Raw genomic sequence first — 25,728 nt, forward strand, 5'->3', positions numbered from 1 at the left:
TTATCATAACATTTTCAGTTTTCTTAGTGTTAAACAGCACCTGTAGCACTTGCCAGTCTGAAAATCAGCGTAACAAAGGTGGTAATTGGTTGTTAAAATGAACATTCTGCAGTGAAGTGGTTCTGCCTCACCAGCTTAGAGGTACTAAAAGAAAGCCAGGAAAGCCACAGGGCTGTACCTGCTCCTGTGCAGGTGGAATAGCTGAGTGGGTGACTGTGCCCAGCCCAGCACGGGCAGGTCACTGCAGGCTGGAGCTGAGGCACGAGCTGCAGTGGCTCCAGTGTCCATCACCACGTGGATCTTGACCTGCATCCCAGAGACAGCACAAATGAGAACCAGGGACTGGAACAGCTGGGCACTGGTTAACAGCAGGAGTTAGGCATCCTCAGACAACATATTTTAGGTGGCTTTTGAGTCCCTTCGGGCTCCTGAGAAGGTGACTGTGTCACTTCCCCCCCTCGGGCTATTCCCAGGATTTAATCTATTAAATCCACTGATGGATTGGGAATGTAAGAAAGCTCCCAGCTGTGACTGAATGAAGCCTACCTGGGTACCTTTCAGCATTGCTTACACAGCCTTAAAAATGCAAATCCTTCCCACAGGCAAAGTTCCAGGTGTGTCCAGGTAAGGCAGGGACATTCCCTTTGCACCCCCCAGAGCCAAGGACCACGTTTAATTCCATGTTTAGGCCCTACTGTTACTGTTGGCCTTTCCAGGGCAGAACAGGGCTTCACACTGGCCCTGAATTTTGTCACTGCATTTTCACACACCCCCAGCTCTCCCACTGTATGTGTGGAATCCATAACTCTCACATCAGTTCAGTTATTCTGGGTTTCTACATAAACAGTGCAGCTGTCAAATCAGACAGCCTAGAAAGTAACTGCTGAGTTAAGACTCTGCCTTCCCAAACCACCCTCACCTACCCGTGATTTTAAAGTTCCATAAGCATACACCTTCCAAAACTGCCTGCTGGGAAGCTCAGTTCAGTTACTAAGGAGTATGTGTGAAGTGCAGCTTTCAGCAGGAATGACCATGTATTCCTGTTTTAACTTCCCTGGAGAGATGAGTAACAAACGGAAGAACATCAGAAAATCTCACTACGCTGATCTGGTGAAATCTTTTGTAAAATCATCCTTTTCTTCCAACGTAATTAGAAGCAAATCTCTGAGCAGCAGCAAGGGTAGATGGACACGCAGATGTGCACAGGAGCAATTCTTCAGGGAGGGTATCAAAGGTCAGTTGCTGACAAACCCAGTGTGCTGAACACACCTCTAATTACAGCACGCTGATGAGAAAGGGCACCTGCGTGTTTAATCCCCGGGAAATGGAGTCCAGGAGGGCTGACAAGGTTCACCCGTGTCGAGTAGTGATATCTCATGTCACCAGAGAGCACAGTCGTCACCAGGACAGGCCGGGCTTGCACTGGTGCGCTGTGACCATGGGGTGGTGCTTCAGCACTGCGGCACACGGACCTGCAGCGGGGCACGGAGCACAGCGCTCCCCTTAGAGCCCATTTGTTGCTGCTAAGGGCTCTTCGGGGAGAGCACACCCTTTCTCTGCCCTTCCTCTGCACTTTCACACTCGTGGATACAGATTTACAATTACTGAGAATTAAAGTTAAAACGGCGACTGACTCCCACCAAAGGGGAGCAGTGACCTGCACCGACAGGACCAGCCCAGGGTGGCTGTTGTCTCAGCACATACCTTGTAACTCTTGACAAGCTGGGAAAATTGGTCTCTAAAATAGTCATATGCCTGGATCCAAGCTGAACTGTAAGATCAGCTGCAATTCTGGGCTTCTCTCAGAACTTTACTTCAGAATTAAATTCCCTGGCAGCCACTTGGTTGGTAGGCACACTACTGAAAACAACCCATGAAACCACTGTTTCAAAGCACCAGTGTTTGGTCACTATTCAGGCCTTTCCAGTATGAAGTTCTGGGAACAGGGCAGAGATTGGGATGAAATCTAATTTGATGGCTTTAGTGAATTTTCCAAAAGAGGTGTTGAGAGGAAAAAAACCCCAAAGTGACAAAACTGAAGCAAGAAGAAGAAATGAACACATGGTGAAACATGGGCTGAAGAAGATGCAGTAAAAAAGCTGGGCCTGCCTCATAAAAGCTGTGATGAAATGCATTAAACCTCACCTTACCTTAAGGACATCACAGGGGCACAGCAGTCCTGGGTGTGTCTCCACATTAAAGGTCTCCACGAATTGCAGCACGATCAGGAAGCCTCTTCTATCTGGATCCTGTAGCTGCAGGAGCTGAGATCAGGTGTTGGACAGTCAGGGGCAGGGATTTCTCCAATTCTCTCAGTAAAAACGAGACTCTGACAGTGGGCTGGGAAAAAACAAACAACAGGAAATGATCATAGTTGTATTAACTCAGTTCAGCCACGCTGGGTAAAGGAGGAGGATCATTTTCTACACTAGTCTAGGCCTTCATGAAAGTTCTGGAGCCACAAATCTGTTGTGGTGGGTTGGGCACCAGCACTATCCAGCACTCCTGCCTCAGGAGAGGGGCAGGGAAGGACACCAGGAAAGCACCACTTGAACAGCCTGCAGGGCTGCAGGTCAGATACAGGGGTGATAACTGGAAGCTCCTCAGAAACATTCCAAGGTGTTAAATTTGCAGCTTGTCTGCTGCTCCAGAGTGTGTGGAGTGGTAAGATAGCCATCAGCTCTTCAGTTCCAGAAGCCTCTGAATGCAGCCCTTTCTTTTTAATGCCTTTGTTGCCAGACGTTTAGAATGTAATTGTATTCTCTGAGCGAAACCAGCTGTGCCTCTTGCCGGCACAATTGGAGCCACAAATGCTCCCTGCTGAAGAGAAGCAAGAAGGAACAGCCACAAGTGCCCCGAGGATCTCTGCTTGTTGACAGCATCTGATCACTGTGAAGTGGTGCTTTGATCAGCTGGGAACAAAGGCTTTATGATGTGCTGCAAAAGCTGGATGAGCAATCCTGTAATTGATGAGGAATGCTGGACTGGCTGATAACACCGGCAGATTTTTGCACCACTCTGACACTGAATTAATTGTAAGAGGGGAATTGTTTGACTTTGAATTGTATCCTCAAACACACCATGCTAACCTCCACCAACAAAAATGCCATTATCCAGGCATTAATTAGAGATTATCGCCCAAAACCAGATCATACAGTTTGTCATTTTAATGGAAGGTGACCAAGTTGTGAATGAGAAAACTACTGTCCCTTAACTAACTATGGATTTTGTTAGCCAAGGTTCTAAGCTTCTTTTACTTCAGAGAATGAAGCTCGTTTTCACCCTATGCTTCTGTGTCAGCCCCACTTGTTGCCATGGTAAATATTTGGATTACAAGCGTTTACTGGGAAAGGAAAGCAAGAACAGGTAAAAGGATAATCTTTTTGGTGTATGTTTGTGTGGCTCTCAGCCCAACTAAAATACCCCAACAGTCATGATGCACTTGGGCACCAAGTGTTCCTTTTAGCACAAGCTGTAATTTCAGAACAATCTCCCTCCCTCTGTCCATCTTCCCAGAGAGTTACGAGCAGCTGCTTTTGTTTGACATGAACCTTTTCATCGCCCCGGTGCCTGAGCACCTCTCAGTGTTCCAGATCATTCTCACAGGTTTTCAAACACAGCTGGCAGATACACAAACAGTTAATGAACACCTAGAAATGCCTATTCTGTTAAAACTGTGTGCTCTCCTAATTTATAAATCCTGTTTGGTCCAAAGAAATGGAGACAGCTTGACTAATTCACCTGGAGGTGCTGGCTGCCTCTGAATCCAGCCCTACAGCACCCTGCTTTGCACCAGCAGAGATCAGCTGAGCCACCAAGGGAATTCAGTCTTTTCCTTTCATGCTACACTTGTAGAGGATTATTAGTAAGTAGGTTTTTTTCCTTAATTATTACTGCCTCATTCTTCCCAGCTAAATGCACATTTCTGTAATGTCACTGACTGTCTCAAACTACAGAAGCATTTGACTATGTAAGAATAAAGCACATTTTCCAGCACACTCTCCTGAGCTGCTTAAAATATTCCAGACACAGAATTCACTGCTTCTCCCAGGCTTTAAGATCCCACTCTAATGTCTCCTTCCACCTCCTGTAAGCCCAGGCTAAGAAACACCCCGAAATCTGTTTGATATGCAGACCTAGCATATCTATGCTCACCCCATGGAAGTGCAAAAAAAAACCTGCTTCTCTTAAAACTGAAATTTCCTCATGCTGCCAGTATCTGTGCCAACTCCACAGCCCCTCCAGGAGTAGTCTGGAGGCAATTATAGGAAAAGATAGGGATGAAAACATGAAATCCTTAGGTGTGAGAAAAGACAGTGGGAGTTCCTACCCTAAGCATACAAGTCACAATATAATGAAGACTACCTTTATGCCCCCAACTCCCTACTGAAATCATTAGGAAGTTAGGATCTCAAATTCTTTGCCAGTTGTGCAACGGAATCCTTATCATATAACCTACAAAAACATTTGTCCCTGGGCATGGGACCTCCCATGCAAAGAAGGGATTACTCAGGTTGGTAAGGTTAAATTCTTTCTTACAAGAACCTCAGAATCAGAAGGCAGCAACACCTTGGCTTCTGTTTACCAAGGTGATCCATGTTATCCTTTGCTGAAAGTATGTTTAAAGGAATGTTATTAGACTAAAGCTCAGCATAAATACATGTAATAGAGAGAAAGGATGAAGAAAATCCCACTGTGTGATAACACAGATATGCCACAGACACAAAACAACAGTGTGTAAAACCACCACTGTAGCTCCTGAAAGCTGTTTACCTTCTCAATAATGAGGGCAAAGGAACACATGATGAATGTAAAGGGTGAAAACCACAAACCTGATACAAAGCCAGGATTATGCTCCTGCATGAAGGATACTTTAAACAACACTCACAGAACTGTATTGTCCACTGAAGTGTGAGGGGCTGGCCAGGCTCACGGGTTGGACTCCAGGGATCCTCAGCCCGGGTCCATTCTGGCAAGGCACGTTCCAGAACTGCTCTGACTGCCCAGGTGCTGGTTCAGAGGCTCTTCGGGGCAGAGGCTGCTCTGTGTTCACATAGCAAAGAGCAGCACCACGCCTGTGCACAGAGCTGGGCTCCCCACACACTGCTACAGCTCAAACAAAACCAGTGCCCTGCCAGGAGCCCAGCAATTCAGAAAACTGGCCTTGTTTTGGAGGACTGAAAAAGGAGAAAGACAGAGACTAATATTTTTTCATACTTCATTACATCTGTCTCCTTTCAATTCAATCCCTAATGTTGATGTAAGATTTTCATGATACAGTTTGGGAAAAATGTGAATCATCACCAATAAACTCTCTTGACCTGTGCTCACATGAACAGCCAGAACTGGCTGACCCAACAGAAGACACTCTGCTAATCCAAGGGAATCTGCAGCTTGAAGATGAAAAGGCTCAGACTGGACCTTACTTTTCTCCTAATACCTTCTGGATGTGGCCACTGGGAGTTCCCTTTGTCAGGGCAGTATTTTTTTCCATAATTCGGTGAGCAAGAAAGTCATAAACACCCAGCACAAAAAGGATCAAATGATTTTTTTAACATCTGCCAGCAGAAATGCTCTCCCTTGACTGCTCAGTCCGAGCTTTAGGGCTGTCCTGAGAGTGCTCAATTATGCCTAGGCCATATTTTTATTAGGATCACAGTGAACTGTTTGCCAGAGGCTTGAACCCTGAAAAATGGCCCCCTCAAAACTTGCGGGTCCATTGTCATTCTCTCATTAGGGCCCCAACGAAAGGTGGGTCATAAATTGTGTCACTGATCCATGACAAAATTTCAGGCTGCTTTGATCACAATTCACTGTGACCATGAAACAGCCTCTGAACAGGATTAAACATGGCACAAGTAAGCCTTGGTAGTGCTTGCACAGCCACTCTACCCCCAGATCTGTTCCCTGCAGCACCCACCTCCTCGACACTTACTAAGCATGTTCCCAGTAAGTCAGGGCAGGGATGTTTCCTCTCATTTTGCTTATGGATATTCAAAGCTGGTACCAAGTGATTTGCTCAAGGGAACATCAAAGCCTGCAAATGCAGTGGCCTGAAATGAGTTGTGTCCCACCTAAAAGACTTCATCTTTCCTCCCATGCTCACCTGGAAAAGGGTTCCTTCCCAGTTTATTCCACAGCTGGAGTAACCAAGCCTCATAAATAACAATCAAAAGCAACTCCTGCTAAATAGCAGAAATAAGGCAATACTGATTGGCTAATGCTCCTTAATCCCTCAAGCTTTTAAACAAAGCCTTGTCTTACCTTCAGCAGTTCCCCTAGAGCTGCTGAGCTCTGACTTGTTAAACTCCTGCAATAATCATCCCGTTTCCCCCCCAGAGCTGGGGGGCCCTAGTCCCTGACAAGTACAAAACACAGCATTTCTCCAGCATGTTTGAAGATGGTCCCTGCCCAAAGTGGGTACAGCCTAAATGGACATGAAATGGGGATCACTGTGGAGCAGGGAGAAGCACTTAGAGGCACTGAGACACCACAAGCAATTGAGCTGAAGAACAGCATTTCTGGTGTTGCATCTACATGGGGAGAGCACCTGTGAAGAAAAGGCACCTCAGCTGCCTGTGACATTCATATGACTTTACCAAACTCCTGGAACTCCAAAGTTTTTCTTACCAGAACCCACTTCAGCCATGAGGCCAGGTTCCCAATGGAGAAATGGCCAGAGTCACAAAATGGGGATAAAGAAAAATTCAGACCTTTCCAGAGAGTGAATGGGCTTTGAATAGCAAGTTTCAATCTACAGATCTGTGTGCAGACAGGAGTGTATCTAAAAGGACCATTAGGGAACAAAGGTGTGGTCATGGGTTTGTTGCAGTTTAAGAACTATGGAAGGTCAAGCAACAAGAGCTGGACAAGAAATTCAAGAGTCTTCATGTTTAGCTGTGATGCTCAGGGGCCTTTCACAATTGGCTCCCCTCTTATCAGCTCTTGCCTTATCTACCTTCTTTTTTCCCAAGTGACACATGGAAATGTGAGAAAATGAACGCCCCAGAGGCTGCCATCAGCTTTCAACAAGGAACAGCCTCTTTATTGTCTGCAGGAGGCAGGTCTGAAAGGCAAGGAACCACAGCAGACAAGTCATGGAACAAGAGAAGCCTGCAGCCCTTGGGCAGACTGCAACAGGCAGGTCAGGAGGGAGGGAAACCAGCTCTTCCCAGAACATCTGTCTCCATCTCTGCCTAAGCGAGGAGAAGTTTAATTATCTGACGCTGGAAAATAAAGGAGAAAAAGAGCCTGTCAACAGCAACCTGCCCAGGCAGGAGCCCAACACTCACAGCTTTTGCCCTCATCTCATGAAGGAGGTCTGCAGAGACCTTGTCCTTGCAGCCCAGTGGCTGGAGCAGCTGCAGCCCTGAATCTAAGGGCTCTAAATGTGAGCAGGTTCCAGCACATCAGCTGCACCACAGAAATTCCCAATTCTCAATTCCCAACTCCTCCATCCAGGTAGCCCAGCCCTCTGCTATTGCTGAGAAGCTCCCTGTGCTCAGGCTCTGTTCAAGGAGGGGGACAGAACTGGGCACACACAAATGGTCAGTGCAGAGCTGACAGTTCACAGCTTTCCAGTTTGCACCTTTACATCAAGGGCAGACACAGGCTTTACAGTGCCAGTAAATCCATATACTTGTGCTAAAAGCCATCACTTCAGGACAGTCTGTTCCAATACACTGGAGACATGAGGAGCTCAAATCTTGAATCAGACCCAGGCAGCCACGGCTGGAGAGAGTATGTAATGGGCCAGAGTTGGGAAGACAAATGCCAAGGCAACCTTAAGCACTGGAAGCTGGATCCAATTCTGTATTTCAGCACAGGGGAGCTCAAGGAAACCATCTTCCACCTCTGACAGTATTTATGAGCAGTATGTGTGCTGGTTCTGTCCAGACAGAGTTCAGCTCCAGGTGGCAAAGCTGCACCCCCAAAGGATGGACCTCTCACCCTGTGTTTCACTGCACAGGGAATCCTGAGGTGTTGATCTTTTCCCCTGGTTTGACCTGAGCAGCAGAGCTGGGCAGCAGTGAGAGATCTCACAGTGTGAGCCCTCCAAACAAGAGATCCGTGCCTGGTCAGCCTCCCATTAATGAGTGGATCGTGGTAGCTGGTGTCAGTGATATGTGGATTGTGCTGCTTCTTGGCCTGTGGCCTTCCAGGGAAGAAAACTATTTCTCCATTAGACTTCACAATTCAATTGTCAGTTTTTCCAACACATCTACTAATCTGGGTCCAGACTACTCAGTATCTCAGTACCCAGGGAACAAGATGTACTCAGTTTTGCAAGACTGGCTGCACTGGCAGCCATGAACACGGGAAGTGTCTGTGGTGGGAAGTGTAAGGCAAGTTTCTTGCCTCTCCCATTCAACCCACCTAAAGGTGAACAGAAGTGGAAAGGAGTAACCACAACCAAGTGCCATAGCACCATTTTACTGCCACACAAAATTGCTGTCCCTGATGGCAACCACTCTGCAAAGGAGGGCCTCTGCTCCCAGCCCTGACCAACCCCCTGAAGTGCCTTCCAGCTGCACCAGGTGAATAGGGAGAAGTGAAAACAACAGCAAAACCCCACAGATTTCACCTTGTTGTTAGAGCCAGGACTGGATTGAAGTGGGTGTTGTAGGTAGGGAAGTATCTCCTGATCTATCAAGAGCTCACCTGTGCATGTCCTCTTGTTTTCATGCAGTGTGTAGCCAACCCTGCAGCTGCAATAGTAGCCCCCCACGTAGTTGTGACAGTGATGATTGCAGAGGGGTTCACCATCCAACAGCTGCTTGCACTCATCAATATCTAATGGGCAAAGCACAGAATCAGGCAAACAACACCCTTCAACAATGTGTTCTCTCATTCTGAGCCGCTCTGTTTTGAGAGGTTGGGCTGTTTGCCTTTGGTTGCTGTGCCCTTCTGCACCTGCCTCTGTACAGTGAGACATCTCCCACCCCACACCCACAGCACAGAACACAGCGAAGCACCAACCCCCCCACAGCTGTGGCTCTTCCATCTACATCTCTTATCTAAGATCTTATCTCCATGAAAGATCTCTTACCTTCAGCAGCATAGAAGGCCTCAAAGCCCGTGAATGGTTTCTCATTGGAGTAGTCGGACCGGAACACCACCACGAGGTGGTTGGCCATGGAGATGTATGTCTTGTTGCCCGGAGCCTCCTCAGTGTCTGTGCTCTCCTTTCCACACAGTGTAGCCAAGGTCTTCCCACCAGAGCTCAGCTGGAAGACAGACAGACAAATCCACCAGATGAGCACAGAGCACTGATCTTCCCAACCTGCCGCCATGGCTTGGAAAGCTTGTGTTTAGTGGCGTGAGGAAGGAGGTTTGGATGCTCTCAAAACGTGCTTCTGGAGATCAGTCTACATCCAAGGACAGATAAGAGATGATTTCCCCCATTCTCTGTGATTTAAGCCCATAATTTTGTCTCCCTTTTTCCTTTCTTGTTAACTTGGTGCTCTCAGGGACAATCAGATCTTGGTAAAGCCTGAGGCAACTGGGGTGAAAAGAAAAAGTTTCACACGCTGACAAATTCAAATGTATAGTAAAAGGTGTCTTTAAATGAGTGACTCACTTGCTCTATGATTCACCTATTACAGTTTCAGTTCTTAATTTATCTTTAATACAAGAGAAATGTTCTGACACATGGGGTTTATGTTGGGCATGATAGAGAGGGAGCTATGTACTACAGACCTACCAGAAAGGAGTACTCCATCCTGCCCAAAGGAAAGTACATGAAGAGCAACATGGATCTGGGGAATGGGAGCAACTTGCCATATAACACCATGGAAATGAGATCTTTCTAAGTGGGAAGAGCCTGGTTTGGTTCTGTCAGATGGAAACTGGGCTTGCACACTCCCTGTGTACAGAGCTCCCTCTTGGATGTGCATCAGGCCCACACAAACACGTTCTTCCTGAGGTTGTTTGTCACGTTAGCCAGCAGACACCACAGCCAGTGCCCGTTCAGACAAGCTGACAGCAACTTGTTTAGACCATCACATTTTGTGGTCTCCCAGTTCTGCTTTCTTGTCCTGTGGGCCTCAATAAATACGTCATTTAGAGATCAGCTGAGCCTGAACTTTACAAGCAGACTAGAATCAAGTGCTTACAAGAGTTATACTGGTCCTACTGGTGCCCAGGATCACATAAACACAGTTTTTAACAGCTTAGCCTGCTACATGTCACCCCATCCTACACATACCTTCACATAATCATATTCACACAGGTAGGACAGCTCCAGGTTGAAATGGGTAAAGTAGATACGGACAGAATATCCCTTGGGGACAGTAATATTCCAGATTCTCTCCTTGTGGTTTGGGTAGACATTGGGAAAGTTTGGGGACGTGATCCTCCCATACATTTTCTGTGGCACAACACTGCTCTTCGCTCCACTGTAGAGCACAGCCAGCAAGACAAACAGCCTGAGTCAAGGAACAGAGATTAACAGAGGAAGAGTGAGCATTGACTCAGATCATAGCCCAAACCCACACATCTAAGTTGCCAGGCTCAATATCAAATCAGGTATTTCAGCACGAGCTGAAATCTTCATGTCCACCACCCTTCTCATTTGACAGTGGAAGAAATTGGTTGGAATCAGTGCAGCCATACTCTAGTAGCAGCTAAACAAGATGAGACACGTTCCTGCCTTCCAGAGCCTGCACAAAGCCAAGTGGCCAGAGGAGCTGGGGAGGGCCCTGCCACCACACTCACCTCATGGTGCTGCTCTCCTGTCCGAGCCTGCTCCGCTCTGAGCCCCGGGCAAGGAACCTCTGCTGGTGTATTTGCATTTGGGGGTGGATGTATTTACTGTGTGTGCTCTGCTGTGTTTATCTGGATGTTGAACTCTGATGTTTATCTCCCTTCCACCCCCTTCAGCCTGCTGAGTTCTGGGAACAGCAGTCACTAAAAAGCAGGCTTGTGTTCAGGCTTCAGTGAGGGACGGGGAGAGGCAGGCAGGGATGGAGCGGCTGGCTCAGGAATGCTGCAGGCTCTTGCAGGGAGCTGTAGTATCGCTGCTCTCTGGGAAGGCGGCAGTGGGAGGAGGTGGCTCAGACAGTGTCTGCACAGGGAGTGTGGGGAGCTGGGCAATGTTCTTTCCCCTCTAACCAGCTGATCCACAATCCTACTAATGCAACCAGCCCGGTACTGGGAGTAGTTCCTTCTGTTGCCAGAGCAGGAAGATGTTAGGGACAAAATTATGGGGCACATCACAGGATTTTAGAATAGGGAGGAATCTCGTTAGGTGGTTCTGTGTAATGGCACAGAAATACTCAGGGACACCACACTACAGAGTTTCAGAGATGCCAAAGTCTTCCAGTTCTCAGCATTACATTTTAACCCAGTGCAAGCTTGTGGTGACTGAAACCTGCTCCAAGCCTTGTTCATATGCATGGGTTGCTTTTTACCCTGCCCATCCTGGAACGCCCGTAAGGTAAAACGGGCACACTAAAAAAATAACTCAAATTTCTTCTAAACATTGTGGGTCCACACAGGGATTTCACACTGCCCAGGGAATTCAACTGGGAGAGTCAATGCCTATAGGACATAAAGCTTTATTAATTCCACTGCTTGCAGGCTGCTTCTTTCCAAGTCAGCACTTAGTTTTCCCACAAAACTCCTATTCCAGTGCACATGGAGATAGGCCTGAATTTATAGAGGGTGAAAAGCCAGATACGTTAATGCTGAGCTTAGGTCCACCTCTTCCTTGACAAAAATGGACAGAGAGTGGGAAAACTGGTCTGCAGCGGGGAACAGACCACTGCACTGCACAGAGAGGAAATTTATCCAGAGATATCCTTTAATTAAATGGACACCTTTTGAGCAGCCAAAAAATCATTACCCCAGGCAGTGAGACTGCAGGAAAGCAGGAGTTATTACATGAGCAAAAACTAAGGCAAACAAACCATTTGGCAGACTGCAAACAGAAAATACCATTTAATAAAAGTGAAGGAGAAAGTAGTAGCAGTAATAATTAATTGTGTAGTAGCAGTACCTACAAACACGGCTAATGGACAAGAACCCAGAGGGGATTAGCTTTTCCCATGGCCCACTAGCTGTTAAAATGATTCTATCAACAAGATAGATGTGGACCTTAAACTGGTTGGAAACGAGGGAAGAGAAGGAAAATTTTGCAAAAAAATCAATCCGTGCCTAACTGAGCTGTTGCCTGATTCCCCCAGGCAAAAATACTTCCAGAAGCATCCCCCATCAGGCTTCCTGCTGGGTTCAGTAGCAGAGGCACAGAGTCAACTGTGATCTTAGGTCTGAAGGGTTTCTCACAGCCCTGAACTTGATGAGGCCCCTGCAGCTGAGGGTTGCTGGACCCAGACAGCTGCCTTAGTAAACTGTACCCCTGGAGCCTGAGAAGCTGAATGCTTGGTGCACACACCAGCTTTCCCCTGGTCTGGGGAGAAGCACTTGATGTGGACCACGCCAAAAACACTGTCCCTGTTTCTCCACCCAGAATCCTTCCAGCTCCAAAGGCCATCAGGCTCAGATCAGCAGGTGCAGCAGTGTTTTGGGAGTGCTGTGACAGCAGACTTCAGGCCACACAGATGCTCCTCTTGTCCCCAGTCTCCCCTTGGCACAGGACTAAGCCAGCCCTAAGGCTGGGCACTTCATCCATGTCACTGCAGCTTCCAGTGCCCTGGGACTTGCTGAGTTACTGATCCACTTTAGGAAATTTGGGTGTTACCTGGAATGATGCCTCCTGAGAAGTCTGACCAGCTGTCTTCTTGTGCATCTGTCTCCTTCCACGCTGAGGGCTGACTGAGGGAGCACAAAGCTGAGCTGCATTCTCAACAGAAATGCCAGGCCAAGGTTCAGAGAAAGGACTTCCCTTGGAAAAAAAATCTTCTGTGGAATGGAAGAATATGGAATTACACAGAGATTCTGGAGAGTCCTTGTCTGAGCCCACACTTTCCCTCAGACACTGTACAGTCTCCCAGAATATGCTTTTACTACTTGACACTGAGGTCTGTCAAGGAAAGGTTTCAAATCCCTCCTGTGGCAACAGGGAGTGCAGACAGCAAAGTCAGACACATGAATAAACCAGCAAGAGCAGAGCTGCTCAGCCAGCACAGTGCCTCAGGCTGGTACCACTAAGGTCCAGAGACTGGATCTCCACTTTCCCTGCAAAACCAAACACCAGCAGGAACCAACTGAAAAGATGAGAAGGCTGGAAAGCAGCTTTGTTGCTGGGGCTGTCACCGAAGTGCTGTGAGATCCAGGCTAAGTCATGGGGCAGCCCTTCAGTTCAGATTTCCCTCTGACCTCAAGTTCTAAAACTGCAAAAATATTACCTGAGGTAGGTTTTGCCTAAGCTGTCTTTCTACAGAAAGAGTTTCGGTTGTAACAAACTGTGAGCTCCTGTAAAAATGAAATCAATACAGCTCCACTTAATCAAAAAAGTCCCAGACAGCTCTATTCTCAAATGGACCATGCAAAACCACACAGTGCCTCCAAAAATCAGCTTGTGCTGGGGGACAAAACCACCTCTGGGTCTTTGAAAGGCAGCTCCTGCACTCTGGTAGCAGTCCCATGGAAAGCACTGCAGTCACTGGCTGGTGTTTCAGGTATAATAAACAGCACAGTGAGCACCTGAACGTGCCTCTGGGTCTGAAACCTGGGTACAGTGCCAAAGCAAGAGGCTGGGTAATGAATGGAGGAAAAGCACAGTGCACTCATCTGACAGAGCAGGGCTGTCCCTGCGTCACCAACCAGGGCAGCAAATGAGCAAAAGAGCTGCTTGCTGTGATCCCTGAAGACACTGCTCCCCACTGCCCCTGCTCTCCCAAACGCCAGCTGCCTCTGCAGAGCCCTGAGAGATTGCTGGGATGCTTGTTCCATGGCTAAATCCCATCCTCCTGCACTGAGGGCTTCAGAGGACAGGGGGAAGCAAATGCAGCAGAGGAAAAGACGTTCTGTTTCCTCATCACAAATCAAATAGCGTGACTGACATCAAAAGACAAGCACACAGACGGAGCAAGCAGAGCATGGAGTGGGGCAGGGGGAAGAGCCTGGTTGCTGTGAAACAGAGAAAAAAATAATCTTGCCAGGGGAAAAACAGGAGGCAGGGAAAGCTCCTGCAATGGGGCAAGACACTTTCATCAGTTAGGGCAGGCTTTCCTCCTTCCCACGCTGTCTGCTGCCACCTCATTGCTCTATATTCTGTTTGCAAAGACAGACTCCAGCTGCTACAGTGCTGTGGAACATTTCTCCAGCAGGGAAAAAACCACTAGCCTTGGCCTCTTTACCCTGCACAGATAGACTTCCAAAGGACAGCCAATGTAACTCCACAATGTCATCCTCATCTGAAACCTCTCAGGTCTGAGCTCAGATTTTCCAGGAAGATCAACAGAAACTCTGCAGTAAAGATGCTGGTTGACAGTTTTGCTCCTCTGGTATGATCAGAGCTCTCAAAAGCAAGGGTGACCACCATCACCTGTGTGGGACTGGCCTCAGGCTGGGAAACATGACCTCTCCAGGAGCACCACAGAGCTCACACAATTTATACAGCATGTGTGTGTACATACTGAAAATGATGGATAGGTTCTGTTTAACTGCACAGCTGCAGGATCCATCAGCACATCATTTTCACCTCTGCCAGCCCATCTCAACCACTGCATGGACAGATGTGTATTTATGCACGTGACTGTACAAATGCCAGGGCAAATCCCTGCACTGCACACACTCATTCCCTTGGGAAGAGAGCATGACACAAGTAAGAGATGCTGAACACTCTACTCTGTTTCCTCCTGGAAAAAAACTCCCACTCTGCCGTGGGGAAGGCAGCACAAGAACTGCCCAGGTCAGACTCTTTTCCTCTGTCCCCCAGTGCCACTGGCCTGGCTCTCAGGAAATGAAGGAGCTCACACAGCTACTGTCTCGCTCCCACCCACACCCTTGGTAGCTGCACTACGTCTGCTGGGCCAGCTCCAAGTCTCTGACTTCACTGGAGCAGCTGCTTGTGCTGGGAAGAGGATTTAGTTACAATTCAGATGCAGCTACAGCCAAAGCTATGAAACAGTGCTGTCTTCTCTCCAAGCAGAGATGCTCTGCACGTTCCAGGCACAGCCAACACATTTTCCCTGGGTAAACCTGCCTCCAAACAGCCAAGAGGGACAAAGGGGGTGGATGAATCACATGTCCAGCATGTATCTCTTGTCCAACATGAGGTCTCAAAGCAGGGAAGGAAAGTGAGAAGAAAGAAAAATATGACAAATCTCTGTACCAAAGGCCAGCCAAGGATAAGCCCATCAGGAACTCCCAGCTGTGAATAGAGTGAGGGTAATGAAAAGCCTTCCTTGAACCTGTTGTAGCCTCATTCAGCAAGCAGCTTGGCCCTGCAGAGCAATTAGGAGACTTTTCAGCTCCCAGAACATCCACCCAGGAACCACAGTCTCATTTAGAGAGAGTGGTTTGGGGTTACACACCTGCCAGGATGACTGGAAGGCCTGGAAAGTCACTTGCCAGCTTGGAAACAGCTCTTAGCACGTGCATTCCCTCCAGCACAGTCTCCAGCAAGAGGATCCACTTGAGCAGTAGCTTCTCTCCAAACCCATTCACTGTCAGGGGAGAACTGCAAAGCAAGTTTGGCAGAACCATATCCTTCTCCTGCTGGAATTCCCATGTAATCCTCCACTCTTACAGCCTCTGTTAAACAAGGCTTAAACCTTTCCCTGTCTGCAGAACCAGACCCTGCAGAGCACAGCAACCACCACTACATCGGGATGAAACCCTGGGTTTTCAAAAAAGGGGAACCTGGACCTCATCTTCCACCCCAAACCACAGCACACAAGGTGCTCTCAGCTGAGAGCACAAGGTCTGCCTTTGGAAGTCAGAGCTTGGCTGCTTGTCTCTATTTCCACCTCCCTTCCATTTGTTCCTTCTTTCACGACTGCTCTTCCTCTACATGTATGTGCATTAATTAACACCCTGAAGAACTGTACTCTCCTCCCAAATGGGCAACTTGCTGAGACTGCAGGAGACAGTAAATTCCTGAGGCTCCCTCTCTGCTCAGGAAGAGGGAGAAGCTGAGAAATGTGCTGAAAAATAGGCTTGAACAGCATCAGGACTGGCAAATTCATTAAACCCACTTGCAACAGGCTCCTCTGCAATTGTCCACAGCCTGAATTTTTTCGTAACAAATAGGCTATTACCTCGCTAATCTAGACAAACAGTAAAGCCAGCCCAAAGCATTCCCAAAATAAGAGCTACTGCTCAGACATTAAAGAGTTGGTGTGATACACTGGAATGGACAAATCTTCCCTCTGGCTAAATCCCTCACTGAATACACACAACCTCATTCCTGCCTTGGAGAAAATAGATTGAAGGCGTGTTAGAGCCAACAGTCCCATCAATCAGAACCTGGATATTAAAATGCCTGTAGCACTCCAGGAATAAGAAACAAACCTACCAAGCAACCAGCTGAGCCAAACTTTTGCTGACCACTTCAAAGAAAAAAAAATTGCTTTTCTCAACTATTTCAAATTGCTCCCCCTTCAAAGAAGTCTGGGATCTCTGACTGTTCTCTCTTTGGAGGAGAAATTAGGGATACTTTCTAGGTACTAGGTACCTTCTAGAGGTTTTCTAGAAGTAACAAAGACTGGCTTTATCAATCTTATTTTTAAGGCAGAAATGTCAAATCTATTCTTGCAGAAAAGAACTGGAAGTGTTCAAACCAAACCACTGTATTTCAGTCAAGATGTAAGCTCATTTTCCACAAAATTCCACCCTGAAGTTCTTGTTTCTTGCCCTAGAGGGGAAAAACAAAACCCCCAAGCCTATCAAAATGCAGGGCAAGAGTTGCACCCTGAATGAACATTTTACTCCTCAGCTTCTCTGCTTGACTTTGCTTCCCTCACAGAAATCTTCATAAAGCCATAACCTCCAAAACACCATTTGATCCTGTGTCCCTTTGTTTTGGGCCATGTCAAACACCTGGATTTGAGGTGAGAGTGCTATTGTTTCACAGAGAAATTTAATTCTGTCTTTTAAGTAAGTGAGACACTTACCTGGCTTCCTTCTCCTCACTTTTCAGCATTATGAAATCCACAGTGCCAAAGCTTCGCCAGAAGTCATGACTAAAGCTTGAACAATAGAGGGAATCTGCAAAAAGAAAACAAGAGCTTTTAAATAGAGTTTTCAACAAAACCCAATTAAGCAGAAGCCTCACAAAGGAGAGGTGAGCTCGTGCCAACACAGCACTGTATTCTGACTCAGAAAAATCTGCAATTCAGAGATAGGCAGAGCTATAACCTGGCTGCACAAAACTGAATGCTCAGGTGTTGGCACTCAAATACTGCCTGGATTAAGGAGTTACCTGACTGCTACACACAGGTGATTACAAATGTGACTCTTTCACACCTGTTGGACACACTGCCACCTGTTTGTATTTCCTACCAGCAGGTCCACCACTTGTTGAGCCTCAAAGCTGTGTGCAGAAAAAGCCTACTGGAAACTGCTGACGTGCCCTGGAGGCACTGGGCCTGCTGGCAAGCAAAGGAGACTTGGTATATTCGTGTAGCCCTCTAATTTAAAATTAGGCACAGAGTCTATGAAAGTATGTCCTAAATTGACCCAGCCATAGTAACTGACAGTGACTTCCACCAGCCATCAGCTTCAGGATCTTACTTTGCCCCAGCAATGCTCAGCTCCACTGGAAAGGCAAACAAAATGATTTGGCTACATGCAGAGTTAATTTTGTACAAGGATACAAAATGGATCTAACCCCGTTCCAGCCTGCATGGCAATGCCCTCAGCTAAGATCTGAGCCCCCTTAGCTAACAGTTAAAACTAAAAGAAGAAACTCTGGGGGAGTCAAAGTGAAGATATTTCGATACACCTGTATGGGGCAGGGAAAAGGGAAACAGCCTTGCTATGGCATGTGTTCATCTGACGTGGTAAGAGCAATACAGAGCCAGCAAATTAAAAGATCATCACATGTAATTTAAATGTTTGGCTGGAATCCCCCGAGGCCCAGTGGGAAGAATCTCCGAGGAAAGGAAGATGCTTTGTTTGATGTATGTTAGCAAGGAGGGAACTGAGCCAGAGTGCTCACACAGCTGGGGGAATTGCTCTTGCTGAAGTCAGATTACTCCAACTTGTCTGTTGGCCTGTGCTCAGCAGCCCTGTAATGACCCAGAATTGCAGCTGACAGATTGGTGCTGAGTTTCTCTCGCTGAGGCTCCTGTGTGTGGATGAGCCATTACTCTTTCAATTTTGGGCTCTGATGCCTGTTAACATACATTAGGCTTTTCCATATGGTGCATCTTAGCCTGGTGTCCAGGGCAGCTGCCTGGGCCTCTGTCCCCATCCCCATGCTCAGGCCCTGGCTAATGAAAATGGATGATGGCCCCAGCTCGGTAATGGGACACAGATGGACCAAATGGTTTTTCGCTTTGAAACATATTTTCATTTAAGAAAGTCTCCAAAGACTGTGAGCTTTTTATTCTTGTATCACTGTAATATTCCCCCCTAATACACCACAATCTTCAGACAGGTGAGGAATTCAAAGATGCCAACTTTCAGTTTAGCTGGATCTGCAAGTCTACACACCAGTGCCCTGTTCTGCTGATGGTCTTGACATGTTCTCACTTTCCTCCTCTCCCATCTCACCTCTTCTGCTCATACTGAAAGATCTGCAGTGTGAGAAGCTGCATTTTTGGGGGCAGATCTGTTAAAAGAAGGCCTGACAGGTTGCTAAACCAGCCTCAGCTGAAAGACTGCACTGCCTCCTACAACACAGATAATAATAATAAATTAAACAACTGCTTTATTATTATGAGAGCCTTGTGCAGACACAGCAGAAGCCTCCACAGCCACATGTGAGAACACATGACTGAGGGCACTGTGCAATGGGCATGGGAATCAGGGGTCACTTTCCAGCAGGACTCTCCATTCTTCATCTCTGCCCTGGGAAGTTCAAGGGCTCATGAAGCCGCCTCCAACTTTCCAAAGTGTTCCTTGTTATTTATGGTTTCTGCCCTCGTGCTAAGCCTCTTCAAATAATTTGGAAATAATCCCCTTAATGCAAGGGCAGCGTTTGCCCATGACATCTCATTTACCAGGCAGTCCATCTTCCCAGAGAGGTGAAGCCTAGTTAAGTGTTTCTGAGGGACAGGGCAAGTGTCTGTATGTGTATGTGTGAAAATGGGATGGGACTCAGGAAAACAATTCTCCTTGAGTCTCTCAGCCCTCATTACAATTCCTCTTTTCAGTGCCAGCTCTGATTTATGGGCTGCCATTCAGAGGCTGTGAAGCCCTGCAGCCAGAGCTGACCAGCTGTCAGAGCAGGGCTTACAGAACAGGGAACATATTAACCTGTCTCTGTGCCTGCCCAGATCCCACAGCTGACACTGGAGCTGACAACGAGGGGCTGTGCCTGGCACATCACCCTGAGCATTGCTGGGGGCTATGACTGCTCAGAGGGGCACACACCCAGAACCAGGGGCAGAACTGGGACATAGCCACATCTTGTGCCCCAAGAGAGAGACTTCCTGGACTGTGGTCCCTACCCTCCTGCTTGCTTCCCATTTTTATTCTGGAATGGAGCAAAAAGCCACCAGTGGCATTTCTTCTCAGTTGTTCTGCTTCTAGCCCTCTCTGTCCCATGGAATGACCAGCTGTCTTCCAGTACTGGACAGGGTTCAGTTATCCTTTAGGAAGAGCAATCAAAAGGCACTTTCCAGCCCACTGGCTCCCAGCAGTGGGTAAATTCATCAGTTCAGGGACGAAGATGAGCACTCTTTGCGAGCCAGCATTTCAGAGCACAAGGCCTGCTGTTTGCTCCCCACAGCTCTGGGCTCCTAAAGTGTAAATCCAGCTTTTTAGGCAGCTGCAGCTCCCTGTGTGTACACCTGCACCTCAGCTCCTGGCAGGGCACCTCTCACCATGGGACTGATTGGACTCTGACTGGATTGGCAGCACGTGGCCAGGGACAGAGCTCTCAGGAGCAAAGAAAAGGCTTCCATGGAGACATATCCTGACCTCTGGGTTTCACTCTGAGCAAGGGGCTCCCTGCACAGAGCCTTGTCCTGATTGGAAGAGTTAAAAGCTCTGTGTAAAATGTTATGTCTCCCTTTCTCTATTATATAGAAATACTCTTCCTTTCTCTATTAATTAAGCTGCTGCCCATGTCCGGTTCATTAACTAATGCAGACCAATACACCCAGTGCTAGCTGGATAATCTGCTCTTGTTCAAATACATAAACAAAGTCACACTGAAAACAACCAGATCTGAAGACTCTCCCCTCTATCCAACAGTGACCAAATGTGTCTTAAGTGATGGACTCTAAAACCATCATCTGAGGGACCAAACATCTCCTGGACAATTTCCGGAATGTTCAAGCCAGGAGTGGGCAGCTTTCCACAGCCATAAATCATTGGCTTCTTCAATGGCTGTCAAGAAGAGACTAAAACACACCAGCCAAGCACAGCCTAGTAAAACTGAAGACATTTTTAACAGCAGAGTTTCCTAACCAGCAGCCTTACAATAGGAAGTAGGCCTGACCTCAAGCCAAATTCAACAAGGTCCCAGCTGTAAAGATTGCTTGTAATTTATTTTTTGTTTTACACTAAACGTTAATTGGTTTAAAACAAGAGTCCTCCAGGTCCCAAAGGCACTGCTAGAACAGAAATTCCTCATTCCCAGCTGAATGCCCTGAGCCCAGGGAAACAGTATGCTCTCTCCTCTGGCACAGCTTATTCCCCTGTGCACTCTGTCCTTCTAGACAACAAGCCTCATCCAGCCCAGCCAACCACTCAGGGCTGAGACACTCTCTGGGGAGGTGGAAGACATGGATTTGAATCATTCACATTTCCTTCACCTCCCAGACGCTTCCTCTGAGACTTTCTATGAGCCCTACATAATGTTAACAAGTGGGAAGCAGACATGCTGGAAGGTTTGAATCTGGATTCAAACAGCTCTCTCCAAAGCTCCTATCTTAAGGGGCTGAAATGCTGGCTTTTCTCTCCAAAGCTCCTGTCTTAAGGGGCTGAAACGCTGGCTTTTTTTCATCTGGCACCTCCCTCCCCTGCCTGCAAAATGAAACACAAATCTGAAAGTGAGAGCTCAGTCAGCTCCAGAGGTGCTGGACTCAGCAAAGGGGAACACACGGATCAGACACGCCTGTTACAAGAAGGCTCCCAGGCTCAGCACAGGTAGCTCCTGCTCTCCCTTTGCATGGGGTACAGCTGTTCCTCAGGCTCTGGGATACAGGCTGGCAGCTCCTACAGCCTCTGCTTGTATTCCCAGGCTTCTGCAAGGGCTTACTCACAGCAGCTGATCAACAGCAGTGAGCTGTTCTCCATTAGCTCCTGTCTCAGTTACATGACACAGGTCCCCTGACTCTCAAATATTCCCTGCTCTAAAGGCTGAGAGATTATTATGGAATAAAAAGCAACTTTACCCACAATAGATATTCTGCAGTAATGCTCTGCCAGAATCTTCATTCTGAAGATTCTCCTTATGCTGACAGGTCCCATTTTGCTGTGTGTCTCTGGATAACTGATTTTTACCTCCCTGCACTTCATCTACTGCCTTAGTGGTAACTCTGACCATAATTCCTTCTGAATCCCTGAGGAAAAGCTACATCTCTTAAATCCTTGTTGATGCAGTAGAGAGCACCTTCCGATTTCCCATCTCACAGCACACAGTGTCACCACAGTGTCACCAAAAAGCACAACACATAAAACCCTGCCTGTCCTTCTGACCTAGCCTACAAAAACTGCAGTGCTCCAGCAACTCCTCCTCAATCCCTGGAATCTTCCTCTCAAATCCCTGCAAGTTCCTTCAGGGTTAGCAAAGACAGGAAAAATCCACTGTGCCAGACATCCTCCCAGTTCACCAAGTCATTTGTACTCAGGATTTCCTGTGTTGCACATTCTTACATGAAGCTACGGCGCAAATGAATGGTCAAGGTAACAGAAACTTTCACCGAGCAGTTTTCATGGAACATAAAAGGCATTTACAGCCTGCTGCTGCTGAGGGCTTTGTGAAAGCAGGAGCTCAGAGAAATGACTGAAGTTAAATTTTCAAAGCCCACTTCACAGGTAAGAGAGGCTTTCAGAGCTCAGAGAACAAGGTCACTGAACTAACTATTTACAGAGAGTAACAAGGAGGGAACAAATGCCTTATTTGACCACCTGTGTTATTCTTCCACTCAACAAAACTCCACGTGGAAGGAAGGTCAGCAGAGCCATGGGCAGGGGTAAATGTGGCATCATAGTTAAAACAAGATACAAAGCAATGTCTCTTAGATCACCAAGATCAAGGCATAAGGCAAATCTCCCAGACCAAACCACCAGGAAAGATAAATAAAAGTAGCACTTCTGTGTCACAGGAATGTTGTAAAGTTTGTTGTTATCTAAACCACCAGCTTCTCAGATGGATGTTGTCAAAAACAAACATCCCATAGGAACACATTCTGTGAGCCACTACATTAATCTATGACCAAAAGCAAGAGCAGAATTCCCTCTACACTGGAAAAAAAATTCCCCTTTAGTGCAAACTCAGTTACTCTTCCCCAGTTTGCATCTAACTGCTCATATGCCATCGACCTCAGAAACAGATTTTCTTTTAAATAAATGGGCTGACTGCTTTTCAAACACACGTTCAGTGTTTCTGAGCAGAGCCAAATATAATAACAACATAAGACAAAAGACACCCTGTGCAGCCTTATGCCTCATTCTCCCTGCAGTACCAGGTTTAACTTCAATTTTCTGTAGCTGTAATCAACGCCAAAGGTGCCTCGCAGGCCACGCGTTGCTTGAGACTGACAGGCACAGGACCACCAGACAGGCAGCTCCCACTAAATTTAACTCCATTTGTGGCTACCTGCAGACTGACAGGATCTTTGTAAGTCTGGTCAGATTGCAACCCTCTCCTTCGTCTGAAGCTGAAAACGCACACGGTGTGTTAAAGCGAGATCTTCACCATAAAGGCACGTACAAACAAGTCACCATGGAGGGTACTAAATTTCAAATAAACACCTTCCTAGTTCCTCTGTCATCCACATATCTGTCCACATATGCATGTGCTTTGATCTCTGAGTAAATGAGATTTACTCTGTTCTCACCGAGGTATAAGCTACCTTGGACTACTTCACATATACCAAGGAATAGGATATGCAGCCACAGAGTCACCCCTGGGTACTGAATATGCTGTAGGTTCACAGCTGAACTTGTCCCCATGATAATTTATTCACTTGTGTGCAGTTGATGCATAAGCATGAACTACCTTGACATTAAAAACATTAAAAAAAATAAATAAATACAGTGAATACCACTGGACTAGTTGGATTAGGTGAGGTCAGCACTGTGTGTGCTAGCTGACTTTAAAAGCTTGCCTTCTGACTTTTCTTTTACTTTTTAATGTGTCTTTTTCACATTTTTAAAAATCTCATAGGTATTTTGCACTTGCTCATACAGACACACGTTATTCTGAGCTGTGACAAGACTTTAAAGTACATCAGCTACTGCATCTAAAAGAGAAATAGCCTGCCCTCACTGCCGTCTACTTGACATATGCCATTAGAAGGCTCACAATTTGTTTGTGAAAATGCAAACAGAAAATGGCCAGATATGACACATATTTATTAAGCTCCTCCCAGTGAAGCTGATTTCTCCTGCCACACTCCCTAATACAAGCTATCGGGCAGGACCTCACATTGCTTCAGCCTCAGCACATCGACTTACCAAAGAAACTGCCCCGTCCAATCCAAGTCAAACACTGATTTCAGCTGATGAAAGGAAGGAGCTGGGCTGGCCCCTGTCCACAGCACGTGCGCTGGCGACTCACACTTCCCCTTGGTGCTCAGCCAGCGCCTCAGCCTGCCTTAGCAGGAACCATCTGTGGGGATGAAAGAGCACCTCAACTTCCAAATTTACTTCCAGCCTTGAGAGCAGCCAGACTCCTCTCTCCTCCAGGAACCACTAAATAACACAGCACACGGCTTCCTGAACAGGCAGGCTCTGCCAGGGGCAATCCCTGTGTCCGTGTGCTCTGGGGTTTCTCGTTTTCGCTACACGTTGTCTGGAGCATTCTGATCACAGACCAGTTTTAATGGTGGATAATAAGGCAATTCCTATGAGAACACTTCTAAGGTGTTTGCATCCCGGTTGGTCACATACTGCTACACAGGTCTTAGTAATAGTAATGGTTATAATTAGCTCCTATACAGCACTTGCCTCTTTTTATAATTTTTCCTAAGATACGGAGATGTAGAGAGCTTTCACCTCATTTTAAGGACAGGGAAACTGAGGTATTGAAAGGGAGGTAATGATGAAATGTAAATGCCAGCAGTAACATGAGGCACAAAACCAGGTCTCCTCCATCCTAGCTGGGTGCTTCAGGCAACACAGCTGGGAAGCTCCATATCCCATTACCCATATACCGAGTCACCGAGTTCCCCCAGCAAGGATCTTATTTTTCATTATGGAGTGAAAAATAAAACAAGCCACAGGGCTCTAACTCCTCCTGCAAGCCAGAGACAACGCGGCCAGAAATTTCTGTGGCAAACGACACAGTGCAAATGCAGTGTGAGGAGAGTGGCAGCAGCCAGCCCGTGGAGGTGCTGGGCTGTGGTATCACTCATTACCGGGAGAGAGGGGCAGCGTTACCTCAGCTGTCAGAAAACAGGCTGGCTGCTGATTAATCCAAAACGCTGCTGTTGAGATGAGCGACCTCGTGGTCACCGGCGTCCTCAAACAAAATGTAAAGGCTCAAAAGGAAGGCATTACAAATATCTACCTTGAGTTCTCATCAGGTCTTGGGGACGGGCTCAGTAACGCTTAAGTCTATTATTCTGTGTGGCCATTGCCAGCAATATAAGAGATCTCTGAAATTCAACTTGTTAATACTAAGGATTAAAGCAGACAGGGTAACTGAATTTCATACCTTTTTTTTTTGTTGTTTTTGCCAGCATATGAGATCAAGGACTCAGCAGTCTTCTACAGAGGGAAATACCTGTGAACTCAAACATGCCTACTGTCCACCGCTCTCCACTACCTGTCAGTTCTAAAAATAAGGTTCAAGAAGCTCCTCAGCAAGCCCAAAGGAATAAAACTACAGACCCTGCTAAATAGCACCCAAGAAGGTAAGAAAGAGAACCCAGGTGGTTCTTGATTGTTTTTAAGCAAGATGAGAAGACACGGAGAAACCTTAAGAGAACCAGAGCAGAGTCAGAGCTGTTTGACCTGGGGTCACAGCCTCTTGATTTCATTATTTCAGCCTGAAAGCACCCCAGGAACTGCTCTGGCAAACCAGAACTGAGCCAGGCTCTGGGCATGTCTCCCCCTCCACAGCACCCCCAGACACTGCCCCTGCACCCCACACCTGCACAGCACTGTCTGTGTGCTTTACCCAGCCATCCCCAGTCACGGACAGCATGGCAAGGAGCACAGGGAGCTACAGTGGGACCAAACCAGCCTCTCTCCATCATGGCATGGCACCTTATCCTGACCAGGGCTGGCACTGAGGAACATCCCCATGGGGTACAGCCCTGGCTGCCCAGAGCCTCACCACACACTCACCTGGTCCCTCAGAGGTTGAGGGGCAGCTGCAGCAGCTTTATGGATGGCTGTGACCCTGCTCCCGCTGAGAGGCTCCTCTACCCTCACAGCCCTGAAGCCCCTTCCCAAAATGGCCACCCACGAACCGCCCACATGGCTGACCCACAAAATGGCCGCTGCCCCCCACAGCCGCCCCACAAAATGGCCGCC

General features: G+C 47.3%; 1 protein-coding gene across 1 annotated transcript; it reads right to left on the reverse strand.

The window, feature by feature from the left end:
• On the reverse strand, positions 1-25,639 carry MASP2 (mannan binding lectin serine peptidase 2). Its single transcript, XM_039386338.1, is given in 10 exon segments — positions 1-306; positions 2,151-2,236; positions 2,239-2,340; positions 8,662-8,793; positions 9,050-9,227; positions 10,208-10,427; positions 12,701-12,861; positions 17,022-17,115; positions 23,704-23,857; positions 25,540-25,639. Coding segments are annotated over 7 exon segments (981 nt in total). The 5' UTR covers positions 12,802-12,861; positions 17,022-17,115; positions 23,704-23,857; positions 25,540-25,639; the 3' UTR covers positions 1-144.
• Between the last annotated feature and the right edge of the window lie 89 nt (positions 25,640-25,728).

This window comes from Pipra filicauda, unplaced genomic scaffold, assembly GCF_003945595.2.
Source record: "Pipra filicauda isolate LSUMZ 115617 unplaced genomic scaffold, ASM394559v2 scaffold47_size6085603_pilon, whole genome shotgun sequence".
NCBI classification, from domain to species: domain Eukaryota; kingdom Metazoa; phylum Chordata; class Aves; order Passeriformes; family Pipridae; genus Pipra; species Pipra filicauda.